This window comes from Rhinoderma darwinii, chromosome 4, assembly GCF_050947455.1.
Source record: "Rhinoderma darwinii isolate aRhiDar2 chromosome 4, aRhiDar2.hap1, whole genome shotgun sequence".
Classification (NCBI taxonomy): Eukaryota; Metazoa; Chordata; class Amphibia; order Anura; family Rhinodermatidae; genus Rhinoderma; species Rhinoderma darwinii.
In genome coordinates this window covers 181,152,901-181,172,692 of record NC_134690.1, presented here as the reverse complement: position 1 = coordinate 181,172,692, position 19,792 = coordinate 181,152,901, and the positions used below count along the sequence as shown (strand labels likewise).

Below are 19,792 nucleotides of genomic sequence, written 5' to 3'. Positions count from 1 at the left end.
GATAGATCTAGCGATCCTCTATGTAATGAGACAGAATAATGACTCTCCATAGCTGTTTCTTTACTCTGCATAGTGTACTATGGTGTTTTTACTGAACGTTACATATCTTGTAAACTACATGTGTCTGCATATCTACAGCATAGCAGGAAATCAATGTTTTGTGCATTTCTTTATTTACCACAGACCCAGTTCGTCCTAACAATGACTCAGACCAGCTGTGCAATGATTTGGCGCTGTGCATTCCCCATGGGATGGCTGTATTTCCAAAACTGCTACATGATCTCTCTCATCATCCTCTTTACTAATTTCTACATTGAGGTATGAACACTTCTACATATGTATCCTGATAAAATACACAATTTAGTATCATTTTCTACCAGTAAGAGTCACTAGTGATTGCTGCCTTCTTTCCGCCATTACTGAACATGCCTGGGCTGATAAGAGTCTCCCTGTATCCTTCCTTAGGCCCCATGCACACGAACAAAAAAACGGCCATAATTACGGGCCCATAGACTTCTATTGGCCATGGATATCTTCCCGTTTGCTTACAGGAAAGTGCCAGGGCCGTTGAAAAATATGAAATACGTCCTATTTCAGGCCGTAATTAAGGCACGGGCAGGCCCATAGAAGTCTATGGGGCGCCCATAATTACGGGTGGCTACGTGTGTGCACCCGTAATAACGGGAGCGTTGCTAGGCGACGGGGGATAGTCACTGTCCAGGGTGCTGAAAGAGTTAACTGATCGGCAGTAACTCTTTCAGCACCCGGGACAGTGACTACCGCTGGAGTTAATAGTATTAAACGTTAACTTACCCAGAACTCCCTGCTTCTTCCTCCAGTTCGGCCTCCCGGGATGACGTTTCATCCCATGTGACCGCTGCAGCCAATCACAGGCTGCAGCAGTCACATGGACTGCCGCGTCATCCAGGGAGGTCGGACTGGATGTCAAAAGAGGGACGCGTCACCAGGATAATGGCCGGGGTACGTATGAACTTCTTTTACTTTCAATCGCTGCGGAAACTCTGCCCGAAAGGGCTGCTCCTTCTCTCTTTCCAGCACTGATAGAGAGAAGGGGCTGCCGATTAGTGCAGAGAAAACAGGTCTGTAAATGCGGGTGGAATACTGGTGACAACGGACCCGTATTTACGGGCACGGGTCTGTAAATACTGTTGGAATACGGGTCAAATACGTGTTAAAAAGGACCCGTATTTACAGGAGGAAAAAAATACGTTCGTGTTCATGGGGCCTAAGAGTAGAGTTTAGAATTCCTGACCAATGTGACATTTGTTCTCTTCCTAAAATAGACAAGCTGAAGACCCAAAACTAAATATTTTTTATGTGTACTGATAACTTACTAAGTATCTCACCAAAATCTACAATGCAGGACAATAAAAAATACTATTGAAATATTTACACTTTTGTTTCATACAATTGAGTTTAATAACTATTGTATTATTTTTACAAACCGTTGCGAACATACAATCGTCCACCAACTGAAAGGGTGGTACATTAATGGTGGTACAATGTCAAAATAGAAGAACATTTGGAAACAAAAGAGAGAAAGGTCCAAAAAAAGATAGTAAATTTCCACATGTAAAGAAGTTGGTTTTCATTACAGTGAAGAATAGCCAATGTCCTGTATACTCCTTTTAGAAACCTTCATGCATTTTAAGCAGTATTACATAGACGTGTTACAAAATGGCACAGAATTATTTGCTGCCATAATAAAGTGATCAACCAATGATCACATTGTATAATAGCGATAACAATCCTAAAATCGGCAACAGTCCCAATAAAAAATGTTTTATTGAATCTCTTAAAAGATGGATTGGTGAATGGATCAGAAATAAAGTGAATATAAAACGTAAGAATGTGCCGTGTGTTTTTTGTTCTATTTCTCAGTGAACTTTCATGTGTTATTGGAGACGTTCACACCTGTGTCCGATTCTCCTGATGATGCTGCGAAACATGTCGGGACACTAGAGGTGTTCTTGTTTTTAGATAAACCTCGTCCTATGTGTTGTGTTGTACACGTTTGAGTAGTGAGTCCAGACTATCACTCTCCTTTGTGTCTCCAATAATACATGAAAGTTCTTTGAGAGTAATACATGAGAAAATGGTATACCAAAAAAACACCAGGCACATTATCATATTCTTGAATGGGAAGAAGGAAAAAACGGCTGGCACTGCTGAACCAGAAACACTTGTGTAAACGGAGTATATCAAATGGTTTTCTTATCTTTGCTGATTATAGCAGCCTAGTTGCCCGGAGGTGCTCATCGATCAGTACAGCACAATGTAGCTTGAATAAAACAAGTAGAAATTATCGAGGCACTCACCAGATATTCAACAAACTTCTTTATTTCTGGATCTCGGTCAGGATGTGGAATTAGCCTACGGCCGTTTCACGTGCGTACACGCTTCCTCAAGGCCTTGGCGTCACTTCCTCTACCTGCCTTTTTATCCGCATGTCAGTACAAAATGTTATGCAACAAAATAGTAAAAGACAGGAAAATACACAATATATGATACGGTGAAATAGTATATCATATTTGTATCAAGATGGAGTAACAATATGTTACTATTTATTCACTACGTTTAAAAACAACAAGGTTCTTTTATGTTATAAAGGCACTCAGGTCGTTCCGGTCATTAAGGCCGAGAGGTCCTAGTGCCCCTGTCTGTGAGATGATTTCTGCCTCTTTTTGCAATAGAACTCGATGCCTGTCTCCTCCAGACACTAACGGTTTAATGTGAACTATGCCCACAAAACGCATACATCTCGCATTGCCTTTATGTTCTTCCTGCATGTGCTGTATCAATCTAGGACAACCCTCACTTGTGACTAGTGATCTAATATGTTCAAGAAATCTAATATACATGGGTCGAATAGTTTTACCTACATAAAATCTGCCACAGTTACAGACAATAGCATATACAACATATAGGGTTCATCATGTTATCATCTCATTATTTTCAAATGCACACCCCCCTTAATTATGGTTCCTAGTGTGAATGATGGAGTTGCAATAGTTGCACTGTCCACATTTATGATTACCTTTCGGTCCTATGGCTGATAACCAATTCTCATTTCCCTTCTCTTTTTGGGAAAAACAACCTCTAACTAATATATCCTTCAAGTTTTTGCATCTACGGAAAGATATTATTGGTTTCCTAACTGCGACCTCCATTAATAGAGGATCATTTTCCACAAGATGCCAATTTTTTCTAATGCTCGTACGGATAACATCGCTCATTGGACTATGACCAAAGGATAAAACAAACCTTTTATCCTAAAACACCGAAAAAGGCCATACTTACAAATGGACACAGCCAGGTCAGAAACGCTGATGAAGACGAGTGAGCAGGTGCTTTAAATAATAATAACCACTCCCACTAGTCTTGAGGGGAGTGGTATGTGGTGCATGGGATGTGTAGTAAGAAATAATAAATGAATAGTGTATGTGCAAGTGTAATAATGTAAGTGAAATATAGGGGGCAGTAATGAGTAAAGTGCCTAAAAAATAAATGAATAATGGGATGCAAGTGTGTGAAACATGGAGGGATAGTGTGTAAGTCATGAGGCGCAACGTGACTAGCCAGGTAGAAGCCTATTTGTGACGCCTTGATAATTCATAGAGCGGGCTACCCTGCTTGCTATGCCAAACAACAACACACCATGCTCTCCCAGCATCAAAGACCTGGCTGTGTCCAAAAGAAGCGAATATAAGTAATAATGAAAAACCTTTTATCCTCTTTTGCATTACATTTTTTCTTTCTCTTTTTGTTGTGTTGTTGTTATTAGCTTTATTTAAAGCTTCCTCTACTAATCTAGAAGGGTAGCCACGAATTTCTAGCCTTTTTCTCATTTCATCTGCCTGCTCAAGGAATATCACATCACTGCTATTAATTCTTCTTAAACGTAAAAATTGAGCATATGGTAAAGATTAAGTTACATGTTTTGGATGGTAACTATCATATCGTAAAAGTGTATTAGTAGCTGTGGGTTTTCTATATCCTTTTGTCTGTATTTCACCCTCCTCTATCGTCACATACAGTGAAGGAAATAAATATTTGATCCCTTGCTGATTTTGTAAGTTTGCCCACTGTCAAAGACATGAACAGTCTAGAATTTTTAGGCTAGGTTAATTTTACCAGTGAGAGATAGATTATATATAAAAAAACAAAAAACAGAAAATCACATTGTCAAAATTATATATATTTATTTGCATTGTGCACAGAGAAATAAGTATTTGATCCCTTTGGCAAACAAGACTTAATACTTGGTGGCAAAACCCTTGTTGGCAAGCACAGCAGTCAGACGTTTTTTTGTAGTTGATGATGAGGTTTGCACACATGTTAGATGGAATTTTGGCCCACTCCTCTTTGCAGATCATCTGTAAATCATTAAGATTTCGAGGCTGTCGCTTGGCAACTCGGATCTTCAGCTCCCTCCATAAGTTTTCTATGGGATTAAGGTCTGGAGACTGGCTAAGCCACTCCATGACCTTAATGTGCTTCTTTTTGAGTCACTCCTTTGTTGCCTTGGCTGTATGTTTCGGGTCATTGTCGTGCTGGAAGACCCAACCACGAGCCATTTTTAATGTCCTGGTGGAGGGAAGGAGGTTGTCACTCAGGATTTGACGGTACATGGCTCCATCCATTCTCCCATTGATGCGGTGAAGTAGTCCTGTGCCCTTAGCAGAGAAACACCCCCAAAACATAATGTTTCCACCTCCATGCTTGACAGTGGGGACGGTGTTCTTTGGGTCATAGGCAGTATTTCTCTTCCTCCAAACACGGCGAGTTGAGTTAATGCCAAAGAGCTCAATTTTAGTCTCATCTGACCACAGCACCTTCTCCCAATCACTCTCAGAATCATCCAGATGTTAATTTGCAAACTTCAGACGGGCCTGTACATGTGCCTTCTTGAGCAGGGGGACCTTGCGGGCACTGCAGGATTTTAATCCATTACGGCGTAATGTGTTACCAATGGTTTTCTTGGTGACTGTGGTCCCAGCTGCCTTGAGATCATTAACAAGTTCCCCCCATGTAGTTTTCGGCTGAGCTCTCACCTTCCTCAGGATCAAGGATACCCCACGAGGTGAGATTTTGCATGGAGCCCCAGATCGATGTCGATTGACAGTCATTTTGTATGTCTTCCATTTTCTTACTATTGCACCAACAGTTGTCTCCTTCTCACCCAGCGTCTTACTTATGGTTTTGTAGCCCATTCCAGCCTTGTGCAGGTCTATGATCTTGTCCCTGACATCCTTAGAAAGCTCATTGGTCTTGCCCATGTTGTAGAGGTTAGAGTCAGACTGATTAATTGACTCTGTGGACAGGAGTCTTTTATACAGGTGACCATTTAAGACAGCTGTCTTTAATGCAGGCACCAAGTTGATTTGGAGCGTGTAACTGGTCTGGAGGAGGCTGAACTCTTAATGGTTGGTAGGGGATCAAATACTTATTTCTCTGTGCACAATGCAAATAAATATATATCATTTTGACTATGTGATTTTATTTTTTTTATTTTTATATAATCTATCTCTCACTGGTAAAATTAACCTAGCCTAAAAATTCTAGACTGTTCATGACTTTGACAGTGGGCAAACTTACAAAATCAGCAAGGGATCAAATACTTATTTCCTTCACTGTATACATCCAAGAATTCGATTTCCTGATCACCAAACTTATGTGTGAAGCTCATATTCATGCTATTTTTATTTAGATATTGAACAAATTCTAAAAATTGTTCCTGAGTTCCAGACCACACTATAAAGATATCATCTATATAGCGCAGATATAACTGTAGATATATAGCATAAGGATTGGAAAGATTCTAAATCATTTTTTCCTCAAAATCTGCCAAAAATAAATTGGCAAAGGTTGGGGCCACTGGTGTACCCATCGCCGTTCCTGATTTTTGACGATACCAAATGTCATCGAATTGAAAAGAATTATGACCTAACACATACAGTAAAGCTTCACAAATGAAGTCAATAAATGTGGGATCACCAAAAATGAAAGTTCTTTGAGAGTAATACATGAGAAAATGGTATACCAAAAAAACACCAGGCACATTATCATATTCTATATTTACTTTATTTCTGACCCATTCACCAATATATCCTTTTAAGAGATTAAATAAAATAAAAATATTTAATGGTCTGTTGGAGACAGGATGGGTCACTAGTGGGCTTGTTGCACTTTTATGATTATTGTTATTGCTATTTAGAAATCAAATCCTTTCCTAGGCCATTGTCTCTGTGCAGTTCAAATAACATTGTATAATAAATCCAGAAATGTTTATTGTATAGTTCCACTGAAATAATATACCCGTTTGTCTCAGATTAATATCCCCATGTAGAGGTAGCTGAGAGCAGGGAGCAGACCTGCTTGAATGAGTGAGATCGATATCAGTATCGATCTCGTCTGTTTAACCCCTCAGATGTGGCGCTCATTAGTGAGTGCCACATCTGAGGGGTTATGGAGAGAGGGAGGGAGCTCCCTCTCTCACTCCACCGGCACCGTGCGATAAGATTAAAGGGTCGTTGTCTTCTATGGCAGCCGGAGGCCTAATAAAGGCCCCCAGGTCTGCCTTTAGTTAATGCCTGCTAGGACTTTGGCGGAAAAGTCAAAAAGCCATGGCTTTTCAAATATGGAAACACAAAAACAAATAATTTTGAGAAAAAAAAAACATAAAACTATATAAATTAGGTATCGTTGCAATTGTAACGACCTGCTGAATAAAATTATTGGGTTATTTATACCACATGGTAAACCGCGTAAATTTAGGACACAAAAAATTGCGCGAAATTGCTGGGTTTTTTCTATTCTCCCCAAAAAAAGTTAATAAAAGTTAATCAATAAATTATATGTCCCCCAAAATCGTGCTATTAAAAAAGACCTTATACAGCTATGTCGACGCAAAAATAAAAAAGTTATAGGTCTTTGAATGAGACCATGGAAAAACATAAAAAATAGCTTGGTCATTAAGGCCTAAAATAGGCTGGTCATTAAGGGGTTAAGTCTCTACAATATTACAGCATTAGGTTTTGGCATTATTATGAATAATCTAAGCGGGGTTATATGTTCTGTATATATGACTTTTTCTTCTAGCAAAAGAAGCGGCACAGAGAAGTGACCTGACATTTTGCCATTTCATTACAGACATACAAGAAGGCCTCTTCCCGAAGGAAAGATTACCAGAACGGCTCAGTGACTGCAGGGAACGGACACACAAACGGCTTTTCTTCCCAGGAGGACAATGTCAAGCAGCGTAAACAAAGAAGGGATTGAGCGGAAAAACCAACCAGCAGTTCACTACGCCAGATGATATACCATCAGATTAAAAACACAGTGCACTGACACCCTTACAGCTACTGTAAATTATTCCTAGTTATATAATGTGATTAATGTAGATCTTAACAAACTCTACCTATCATTAAAATGCTGAAAACACATTTAGAATTGCTCACAAAATTAGCCGGCAGGTATTGTTTAGTTCTGCCCTCTACAGCTACAGATGATGAACTGCAAGTCTCAGTATGCCATGATAGAGGCTTGTGTGAGACTTACAAGCTTCTGTGTTCTCTTCCGACCTCTGTATTGAGTTCCACATTTAATATGATTCTTGCTGGGACTTGTAAGAAAACAGCATCTGTAGATCTACAGGAAGGTCACATCTGCTCTAGAACATATAGCACTATTGCCTATTGCCTATAGCACATTATCCAAATGGAAATGTGTGTAAGGAGGCATTGCCATTAATAAAAGAACCTGTGGTAAGGTCTAAACACATATATTTTTAGATACATTTGTATAATCCATCCATATTTTCATGTTTTTAGAAAGCCAACACCCTATAACCCGTATAACAGTTTTGTAGACGTATTATTGATGAGATAAGACGAGGTAACAACTCCATACCTGGCTATGTAAGGTATCTCCTGGATAAAATACTGTGGGATAGTCACAGCTGGCACATAAGAAAGGACACATGGGCTCAGGCAGTGATAAGGAGGAAGATGAGCAGAGTATCACATGTTAAGAATTACATTTTTTTTGTCACATAGCTATATACATAGAGAGCCCTGAGCAGTGACGGCTGCTACTGAGACTCCCCCGGCAGACCACTCTGATATCGACTTGGACCAGTGATTGTTACTGTGCGCGCGCGTGCCCTCGCTGTAAGTTGTGGATACAAAAAAAAAGTATTATTGTAGTATATTACACTGCTGTTGCCTTACTAGTTTCAAATTCTAGGTGCTGAATAGTAATTTATAGGTACCAGAAGTTATCATTCATTTCAATGCAGGTTACCTGTGTGTTTGAATAAACATGCCTTAATAAAACAGCATTTAGATAACAGGGCCCATCATTTCCTACCGTTTAGAAAAAAGGTTTAAAAGCAAAAAAAAACCATTTGGCAACTTGGCTTTATAGTAGATTGATATATTTTTAGAATTTCTTTGTATTATTCTAGTAATAAAGTTTCCTCGTCTCCTACAAGCACACAATAGAAGCTGGTGACATCACTCAAAGATCAGCGTGTCATTCGTTTTAGTCTTTTTCTTGATGGATAATTGGTTTATTAATCTGTAGCCAATATGTGTGTGTAGGAGATGGAGGCAGGTTTAGGCGTGAGATAAATTCACCTTTACTGCAAGTTAAATATTTAGGGGTTTTTTCTACTATTTAATTTGAATTGCGGATGTGACTGCTGCCCTGAAAGATTCTGTTTTTATTGTATCGCAGTTTTGCGTTTTGTTCCATTTGTGGTTAAGCTGCTTGTTTGTATAATGCAAAAGATTTGCACTCAAGGAAAGCTTATGGTCTGTGAACAATACAGGTATATATTTAGGTGCTCAAATGTATATTGTCACCGTGGCATAGACACTTAGTAACAAATACAAGTCCATCTGCAACATAAAATTTTGCTTTTTCAAGTTTGACATGTGAGCGGATGGACTTTGTACTAAATGCCCTGCAGGAAACTGCTGCCTGACCCCAGTGATAAACATGTACTTCATAGCACTGCTGCCTCCCTGAGGCTACTTAGGGCACTGCATACTTTTATAGATGAACATTAGTACTTGATAAGTGTGTATAACTGTTATGTCTATTTTGCATATCGTACAACTGTCACTTTGATATAATGGAGGCAATGCTATGGGATGAATTAAATAGGTGCCTGTTCACATCAGCGTTCGCTTTCCGTTCCGGGGTTCCATCGGAGGTTTCCGTCGGGTGAACCCCGCAAGGGAAAGTGAAACCAGAGCTTCTGTTTCAGTCAATGGTGACTGAAACAGAAGCTGTGTTTTCACTTTCTGTTGCGGGGTTCACCCGACAGAAACCTCTGCTGGAACCCCCGGAACGGAAAGCGAACGCTGATGTGAACAGGCCCTAGTAGATAGCAGTATACCTATGAAAACCGTTGGGAGTTAGAGGACTTAGAAAAAGCCATTACTTCATACTTCACGATGTCAAACATTCCTAGGCTGCCTTTTTGTGTGTATGGTTACAGCAAGCATAACAACTGCCTTCTGTGTTTGGGCAACAGGTGCATTTGTAAACCCCCACCACCACCACCACCCTGTTACCCTCCTCTGTTGAAATTCCCATTTATAATTTTTAAAATAGTAGTATGTTTTGACTTTGTTTTATTTTTACTTTTTTTTTTTAACTCAATGCAATGTGGGACAACAGTACATTAAATGTCGTTGTCCCTGCAATGAGCAAGTTAGTCATAATGATGCCAAGGAAATTGTATGAACATATGTGTTTTTAGTTTTGTTTCCTTAGCTGCCGAACGTCCAGCACTGGCAAAGCCATTTAAAGCCATTTATACAGTAATACACGTCATGTGTCTGTTAATATATTAAAAATATAAAAGTTGTGATTTCATGTGAATTTATTTAAAATCTTATTTGGTGTTCTGTATGCGAGCTGCTAAATGTACAACCCAGTCAGTGGGTTATATAGAAGTCAAAACTTTAAAACACCATTTTTTTTACCTGCAGTAACACATCATCCACTTTAAAAAACACAATTTCTGGATTTTTTGGTGTATTAAGTCATATTTGTACCTTTGTGATGGATAAAATAATTTTAGATATGTATCTACAGGTATGTACCTGGAAAGGTACAAATTGCACCATGTTCCCTGTGAAGCATGTTCCCACTTCTCTGAAAACTCTAGTGGCGAGCCTGTGCCTACTTCTCCCCTCGATCTCTGTATATTCACTCACGGCAGACATTTCTGCGACTCAAAAATCTGTTCCTATGGCTGCACTCACATGTGGCATGCATGCCTCAATTTCTGACAGCGTTAGAATATACAGTGTAAAACTACAATATATGCCTATGGGAAAATATATTACGCAACAGATTTCTCTAATTGTTGCAATCAGGGCTGATTCTAGCTTTTCTGCTGCCTGAGGCAAAAATGTAAATGATGCCCCCCAGGCTGTTCTACATCACTAGCATCCTCCTCAAACTCAATCGGATGCGTTGTTGCCTTATATTTCCCTGGCACACGTGGTGCAGCAATGAAGTCGGGCAAAAAAACACTGCTGCACAGTGCGTGCCCATGCAATGGCGCATCCGAGAAAGTTGAAGGAGACTGGTAGTGATGTAGAACAGCCAGGGGGATGTCAATCAAGCAGGGAAAGGTGGGTTTGGAGGCAAGACTATGTGACTTCAGGATAGCTGGACCGCCCCATGAACCTTTAATGAGTAATTAGCATACAGTGTGTGCCGTTTTAAAAGTTGATTTGATATATTTTGCTGCATCTGAAAAAAACATACAGGAGAATGTTTGGAAATATTGTCAGGTCATGTATTACCGCATGGTGGCAGTTCAAGGGGTTAAAACTACCAGACAGGTTCCCATTAAATATACAATGAATTGAAAACAATTCCATCTGCCCTGCAATTTTGTTATTATAAATATATCCTATATAATTACAACTTCAGAACCAAGCTCATACATATATACAGTACCAGAACCAAGCTTAGTACGTACGTACATCCCCAGAACCAAGCTCAGTACATATATACATCCCCAGAACCAACCTCAGTACATATGTACATCCCCAGAACCAAGCTCGGTACATATGTACAGCACCAGAACCAAGCTCTGTACATATGTACAGCACCAGAACAAAGCTCAGTATATATATATACAGCACCAGAGCAGAGCACAGTATATATACACTACCGTTCAAAAGTTTAGGGTCACTTAGAAATTTCCTTATTTTTGAAAGAAAAGCACAGTTTTTTTCAATGAAGATAACATTAAATTAATCAGAAATACACTCTATACATTGTTAATGTGCTAAATGACTTTTCTAGCTGCAAACGTCTGGTTTTTAATGCAATATCTACATAGGTGTATAGAGGCCCATTTCCAGCAACCATCACTCCAGTGTTCTAATGGTACATTGTGTTTGTGAACTGTGTTAGAAGGCTAATGGATGATTAGAAAACCCTTGTGCAATTATGTTAGCACCGCTATAAACCGTTTTGCTGTTTAGAGGAGCTATAAAACTTACCTTCCTTTGAGCTAGTTGAGAATCTGGAGCATTACATTTGTGGGTTCGATTAAACTCTCCAAATGGCTAGAAAAAGAGAGCTTTCATGTGAAACTCGACAGTCTATTCTTGTTCTTAGAAATGAAGGCTATTCCATGCGAGAAATTGCCAAGAAACTGAAGATTTCCTACAACGGTGTGTACTACTCCCTTCAGAGGGCAGCACAAACAGGCTCTAACCAGAATAGAAAGAGAAGTGGGAGGCCCCGCTGCACAACTGAGCAACAAGGCAAGTACATTAGAGTCTCTAGTTTGAGAAATAGACGCCTCACAGGTCCTCAACTGGCAGCTTCATTAAATAGTATCCGCAAAACGCCAGTGTCAACGTCTACAGTGAAGAGGCGACTCCGGGATGCTGGCCTTCACGGCAGAGTGGCAAAGAAAAAGCCATATCTGAGACTGGCTAATAAAAGGAAAAGATTAATATGGGCAAAAGCACACAGACATTGGATAGAGGAAGATTGGAAAAAAGTGTTATGGACAGACGAATCGAAGTTCGAGGTGTGTGGATCACACAGAAGAACATTTGTGAGACGCAGAACAACTGAAAAGATGCTGGAAGAGTGCCTGACGCCATCTGTCAAACATGGTGGAGGTAATGTGATGGTCTGGGGTTGCTTTGGTGCTGGTAAAGTGGGAGATTTGTACAAGGTAAAAGGGATTTTGAATAAGGAAGGCTATCACTCCATTTTGCAACGCCATGCCATACCCTGTGGACAGCGCTTGATTAGAGCCAATTTCATCCTACAACAGGACAATGACCCAAAGCACACCTTCAAATTATGCAAGAACTATTTAGGGAAGAAGCAGGCAGCTGGTATTCTATCTGTAATGGAGTGGCCAGCGCAGTCACCAGATCTCAACCCCATAGAGCTGTTGTGGGAGCAGCTTGACCGTATGGTACGCAAGAAGTGCCCATCAAGCCAATCCAACTTGTGGGAGGGGCTTCTGGAAGCATGGGGTGAAATTTCTCTCGATTACCTCAGCAAATTAACAGCTAGAATGCCAAAGGTCTGCAATGCTGTAATTGCTGCAAATGGAGCATTCTTTGACGAAAGCAAAGATTGAAGGAGAAAATTATTATTTCAAATAAAAATCATTATTTCTAACCTTGTGAATGTGTTGACTATATTTTCTGGGCATTTTGCAACTCATTTGATAAATATAAGTGTGAGTTTTCATGGAAAACACAAAATTGTCTGGGTGAGCCCAAACTTTTGAACGGTAGTGTATATATATATATTATATAGTATCAGCATAAATACAGCTCAGTACAGAGATCATTTGCAAATTCAGTTTAACCCCTGCCCTATAGGTTTGTACGGCGTAAAACTACAGCTCCCAGCATGGCCCGACCAATGGTAAGGATATGCTGTGAGTTGCTGTTTCAAAAGAAAAACCATACCACCCATCATCTCGCTGCAGATCCAACAGTGACTACAGTACTTATTAGAGGAAGCATAAACATTTCCATTGAGTGACTCACAGGTGACGACTTCTCAGATTCTAGCCGTTCTTTTTGTCTTTTCTTCTCCATCTGGTCCAGACCTCTATGGTGACTTCTCCCGGCCACGGCCCATTTCTGCAGTTTGTCGCTCAGATGTCTTCAGCTTCTCACTTTTCAAACATTTCCGCACCTATAAATGAAGATGAAATTCTCATGGTGCCACACACTACACCCCTAAATATAATGGCACCATACACTGCGCCCATGAATATAATCGCACCATACAATGTCACACACACACACACACACACAGTGCCCCCTGTAAATAGGGCCCCCCTTTAGATATTGACAACCTATAAATAACAAGGTACATACCCGGTAGTAACATGTAATATAGATACTAGGTACTACTTCAATATACAACCAATCACTATAACCATAGTTCTAAAAATCAAAGGATAACAAAATGAGAATATAAATATATTTATTAATAATCCATTAAAAACAAGAGCAGCTGTACACAGACAATTAAAATCAACAGAGTAGTAGGACAATGAGGGACACAGCAGGTTTTTTTTTTTTTTTTTAATCAGTTCAATTTTATTCAAAAAAACTCCACATTATTACAGGTCATTGTACGTTCTCATACAGTGTATAAGCAAATTTCAACAGACCCAATTATTTACATCCAACCAAACATTCCCTTCCCCCCAAGGGACACAGCAGGTTTGATATGTATGAATACATATACTGCCTGGGAGCAGTATATACTGACACAAATACAAAAAAATATATATACCCCAAATATTATAGTACAAAAAAGAAGAGTAGGATTTAGGCTATACACATGTATATAATAATACTCCAAAATTAATCATCACTCACAAATGTGTAAGTTTTTAGGTAGGTCACTAAATGATGTATGCACAATTAGTGTCAAATTTACCACACAATGGTGATGGGTCCAAATGTATATATTAACTATGATTTGAAACTCCTAACTATATAAGGCTTCTTACACACTAGTGCTGCCACAGTGCCCTCTGTAGATAATGCCACAGTCCCCTCTGTAGATAATGCAACACACCCATAGATAATGCCACACTGTCCTCTGCAGATACTGCCACACACCCACTTGTAGATAATGCCACAGTGCCCTTTGTAGATGCTGCCACAGTGCCCTCTGTAGATGCTGCCACAGTGCCCTCTGTAGATGCTGCCACAGTGCCCTCTGTAGATGCTGCCACAGTGCCCTCCGCAGATGCTGCCACAATGCCCTCCGCAGATGCTGCCACAATGCCCTCCGCAGATGCTGCCACAGTGCCCTCCGCAGATGCTGCCACAGTGCCCTCCGCAGATGCTACCACATTGATGTCAGGGGCTTGCCTAGAGCTGGAGTCCCGGAGCAGAGCCGCTTCTAGCACTCTGCCAGGGATTCCAGCTCTGCTCCTGACATCACTGTCCATATATGGACAGAGATGTCAGGGGCAACCCCAGAGCTGGAGTCCCGGGCAGAGCGCTAGTAGGCTCTTCCTGGGACTCCAGCTGTGCTCCTGACATCACTGGGACTCCTGCTCTGGGGAAGATCCTGACACACTGTCCATATATGGACAGCGATGTCAGAGAATTCCACAGAGTCCCGGAGCAGAGCCGATAGTAGCGCTCTGAACGGGACTCCGCTCTGGGGAAGACCCTGACACACTGTCTAAACATGGACAGCGATGTCAGGGAATTCCACAGAGTCCCGGAACAGAGCCGATACTAGCGCTCTGACCGGGACTCCACTCTGGGGAAGACCCTGACACACTGTCCACATATGGGCAGCGATGTCAGGGAATTCCACAAAGTCCCGGAGCAGAGCCGATACTAGCGCTTCGTCTGGAACCGTGGAGAAACAGCAGCTGGATACACCAAACAGGATATTTTTAATCAAGACTATTTGTAAAGTTGCTTCATTTTTTTATTTTAGATTTGTTACAGGAAAGAAATGGTTTCAAAGGTGCACATACCCTTAAAAGGATTTTCACAGTAAATTTCAGTCTTTTATGGAAATATATGTTTTCACATTTAACTACTAGCGAATTCAACATAAATTTTTATATGCGGATTTCACCCTTTTCTCAACAAAGGATTAAATCTACAGTGAAAGTCTACGAATAAATCCGCACAAGAATTGACATACAGATTTTTAAATCTGCAGCAAGCCTTGAATGATATGCAGATGTTTTTCCGCATCATGTGGGGAGGGGTTTTTAAAAACCCAATCCACATGTTTCGTACTGCAAATTGTTGTGGGTCCAGGTGCTTGTTTGTGCAGACCCCTTTAAGTGAAGAAAATGTTTCTGTTTACTTACCTTTTGCTGGTCTTAAAGGAACAGTGTCATCGCAAATAATTTTTTTATATGTTAAAGATGTTAGTGCTGTAATAAAAACGTTTATATTCATTTGTGTGTTTGTGTTTTACTGTTTCTTATTTTTACACTTTTTCTTCCCTATGGGGGCTGCCATTTTTTGTTCCATTTCTGTGTGTGTCGATTAACGACACACACAGACATGGAATACGGCAGCCACAGTCCCATAGGGACTGCGAACGGCTCCCGTCCCATTGACTGCCGTGTACGGCGTCTGTGTGGGAACTGCGCATGCGCCGCTCCCACACAGTCCTATTCGAAATTGGCGCCGTCCGGCGCCATTTTCCTGTGGACCGGAAGTCGCGGCCGGACAGTAATATTACTACTTCCGGTCGCGGCTTCCGGACTTGTGCACATGGAACAGCGGCAGCAAACGGAGCGGACGGGCCGGAGGGAGCCGCGGCGGCAGAAGCAGGTAAGAGATTTCAATGTATGTTAGTGTTTGTGTGTGTTTACTACTGTATGTAAACCTACTACACTGTGGGTTACCTCAAAAAATGGCGACACACAGTGTAGGAGGTTAAACCTTTCAAACCCCTCGTTTATCCCGGCACTAGCCAGGATAAAGGAGGGGTGGATGCTGAGAGCTCACTAGAGCGAGGGCTTTTAACCCAATGTTGCAATGCTGCAAATTGGGAACAGCCCCATCTAGTGGCCAAAAATGGGTAGTATTATAAATTAGAAATAATTTATAATATTTCCTGGCTCGGGCCAAAAAAAAAAAAAAAATTTGAACAATGTTTAATCACCCACACACTAAATGTTTAAATTTTAAAAAAAAAACATGTTTTTCTGGCAACACATTCCCTTTAAGTTTTATAATGTATTTTTCTCTATTCAGATTTAAAGCTATATTCTAAATTATGGTTCTTGTCCAGATAGTGGTTTGGACAGTTTTTAAAGCCAACCCTTTCTTTACTACTCAGCATTGAGGTCCTATATTTCAGCCTTTTCATAAAAGGGTTCTCCTGGATTTTTTTTTATCTAGCCCTTTTATTCATGAAGACTAAGGCCGGATTCAGACGAGCGTGTGCGTTTTGCGCACGCAAAAAACACGGTGTTTTGCGTGCGCCAAAGGCACTTGACAGTTCCGTGTGCCCTGTTCATATGGATGCGCGGCTGCGTGCTTTTCGAGCAGCCGCCATCTTTATGACACTCCGTTCAGATGTTAGTAAACAGAAAAACACATGGTGCTTTTCTGTTTACATTCATTCTTTTACTGTTATTGCGCGAATAACGCTTGTCCCACGGAAGTACTTCCGTGGGGCATGCGTGATTTTCACGCACCCATTGACTTTAATGGGTGCGTGATGCGCGAAAAACGCCTAGATATAGAACATGTCGTGAGTTTTACGCAGCGGACTAACGCTGCGCAAAATACACGGACTGTCTGCACTGCCCCATAGACTTGTATTGGTCCGCGCGAGCCGCGGGAAAAGCACGCGAGCTGCACGGACGCAAAACACGTTCGTCTGAATCCGCCCTAAGGCTGGATTCACACGAGCACATTACGTCCGTAATGGACGGAACGTATTTCGGCCGCAAGTCCCGGACTGAACACACAGCAGGGAGCCGGGCTCCTAGCATCATAGTTATGTACGATGCTAGGACTCCCTGCCTCGCTGCGGGACAACTGTCCCGTACTGTAATCATGTTTTCAGTACGGGACAGTAGTTCCACGGAGAGGCAGGGACTCCTAGCGTCGTACATAAGTGTGATGCTAGGAGCCCGGCTCCCTGCACTGTGTTCGGTCCGGGACTTGCGGCCGAAATACGTTCCATCCATTACGGACGTAATGTGCTCGTGTGAATCCAGCCTTAGAGGGCTTTTCAATTACTTGCTGACCTGAGCGCCACTGTATGTAAGCATTGCAGTGGCGTTCAGGTACCTGCATCGGCCCTCTCTTAGTTTCTGTGCAATTTATGAGAACTTGTATATTGCACAGAAAGGGTGTTCCACAGCAAGGGTGGTTGATAGGGCATATATTTTTGATGATTAGGTTAAGGCCACACGGAGCGGCTCTGACACGGTAGCGACGCGGCCAACCACCGCGCCGGCACCATGTTTGGCGCGGTTGTCAAATACCCTGTTAATGGCCGTGCGTTATTGCAGGTAAAACGGCCCTTTACGTGCAAAATCGTTTAATGGCCACACGATTTTGCAGATAAAGGGATGTTTTACTCGCATTAACGCGTGACCATTAACAGGGTGTTTGACAGCTGCGCCAACCATGGTGCCGGCGCGGTTGTTGGCCGCATCGCGACCTTCTCAGGGCCACTCTGTGTGGCCTTACCCTAAACATCAAAAATATATGCCCTAAGGCCACACGGAGCGGCCCGGACACGGTCGCGACGTGGCCAACAACCGCGCCGGCACCATGTTAGGCGCGGCTGTCAAATACCCTGTTAATGGCCGTGCGTTATTGCAGGTAAAACGGCCCTTTACGTGCAAGATTTACCCGCATTAACGCGTGACCATTAACAGGGTGTTTGACAGCCGCGCCAAACATTGTGCCGGCGCGGTTGTTGGCCGCATCGCGACCTTGTCAGGGCCGCTCCGTGTGGCCTTACCCTTAGGATGTGTCAGTAATTACGTGATCTTTTTTTTATGTACCAGACTGCTGCACATAGACACAGAAAAAAATTATAGAAAAACACACGGTTTACACATAGATGGTCAGCATTACTAATATGATGTTTAATGGATTAATGTCATTCAAGATTTTATGATCGCGAGAATATGGTGCCTAAGGTTTACGCCTGGAGGAGGAAAACAGCTTCCTGTGTGCTCACTGTGAATGGTACAGCTTTGTTGTCTTAGCTGGGTGCAGTCATCTATAGGGCTTTCATCCAGTTTCAAGGCTGCCTGTGCCAAAAACAAGAATTTATTATTGCATTCATCCTATGTACCAGTATTTTTTCAATAAACAAGCCTAACCCATTTGCATAGCACTAATCACAGATTATACGACTGGGTGACGACGTGGAATTTGTGGGCGCACCTCACTTATTTGGGAATTGTTTACATTGTCATTGAACATTTTATAAAAGCCATCAGCTTTTGGTTGCTTAACTTGCAGTTTAGACTTACCACCTTTAAAACGAGCACCGATTGACAATACAGCTTGTCGATCGGTGCTCATTTGATCCTCCAAACGGAGCAATGATCGTTTAGTATGGGAATGAGCAATCGTTATTATGATCGTTCATCCCTATGCATTTGCATCATGTTGGCAGCACATATCCATGTTTACACCAGGAGATGTGTTGCCAACTAGCGACCATTTTTTTTTCCGCATTAAAGATGCCATCAGCCAATGAACAAGCGTTTTACACAGGGCAATGATCGGGAACAAGTGTTCATATGAATGCTCGTTTATCCGATCATCGGCCAATGTAAAAGGGCCTTTAGGCTGGCACATACATTAGATAGCTTCACCAAGCATGCATGTATTCTGAATGGGGAGAAGCTGCTGCCAGACACCTCTGGTGGCTTATCATCCCTGAGAACAAAAGGATCAGGCAAGTTAAAGTGCAAGGGAATTCCAACAGCCCATTTCTTCTTTCCCCCGACATCTGGGATCGGGAGACTCCTATGTACATTAGATGGTGAGCTGATTCTGCCAAATCGGCAGGTTCGTCCAACATTAATCTAATGTGCATGGCCACATTAAGACTACGTTCGTATATAGTTTTTTCTTTATGTTGGTCGGGGGAAGACTACCCACTTATACAACTGTATGCACTAGTGTTTTCCATTACATACCCACCAAACAGTATTAGCATAGACTTATACTGAAATTTAAAAAAGCAGTAAGACTCTATAAAATTATTCATGATAATAGAGAAACACCATTTATAATATGTAGCGCTAATACCATAAGGGCATGTTCATACAGGGCGGATAGGCTGCGTAAACGTATACAACGTTTCCACCCTGGTCCCCGCAGGGAATTCCAGCCGAAATACCGCACCAAATTGCATCCAAATATACTGATATGTGCCTACACAGGACCCGTCTGCAGACCATACCTTGGGCAGTGCGGTCATTTCACTCTTAGATCTCTTTTCATGTATAGTCGCCATAACTTATGTGTTTTATACATGCTTTTGTTTCCAACAATGTGTGTTTTTTTCTGTACATTTGAATGGTTTCTATGCCTTTTCCTACTAATTTATACTAAGTTTTATGTTAGCTCCACACATTCTCCTACTAAGTTGGAATTTATCCTACATTCCCAGTATGATTGTGGGGCTTTTTGCTACAGTGTAGGAATCGTCCTCATTGATTGCAATACAACTACCACTAAGATTAATTGTTTTACTACTAGGTGATATG

The 19,792-nt window shown here is 41.5% G+C and overlaps 1 protein-coding gene across 1 annotated transcript in view; it reads left to right on the top strand.

The window, feature by feature from the left end:
• ELOVL5 (ELOVL fatty acid elongase 5) overlaps positions 1 to 8,546 on the top strand; it is an 81,140-nt gene extending 72,594 nt beyond the window's left edge. Inside the window, exons 7-8 of the mRNA XM_075861955.1 lie at positions 184 to 318; positions 7,174 to 8,546. Coding sequence (XP_075718070.1) covers positions 184 to 318; positions 7,174 to 7,302 — 264 coding nt within the window. The 3' untranslated portion in view covers positions 7,303 to 8,546. The remainder of the gene's footprint in view (positions 1 to 183; positions 319 to 7,173) is intronic.
• The last annotated feature ends 11,246 nt before the right edge of the window (positions 8,547 to 19,792 follow it).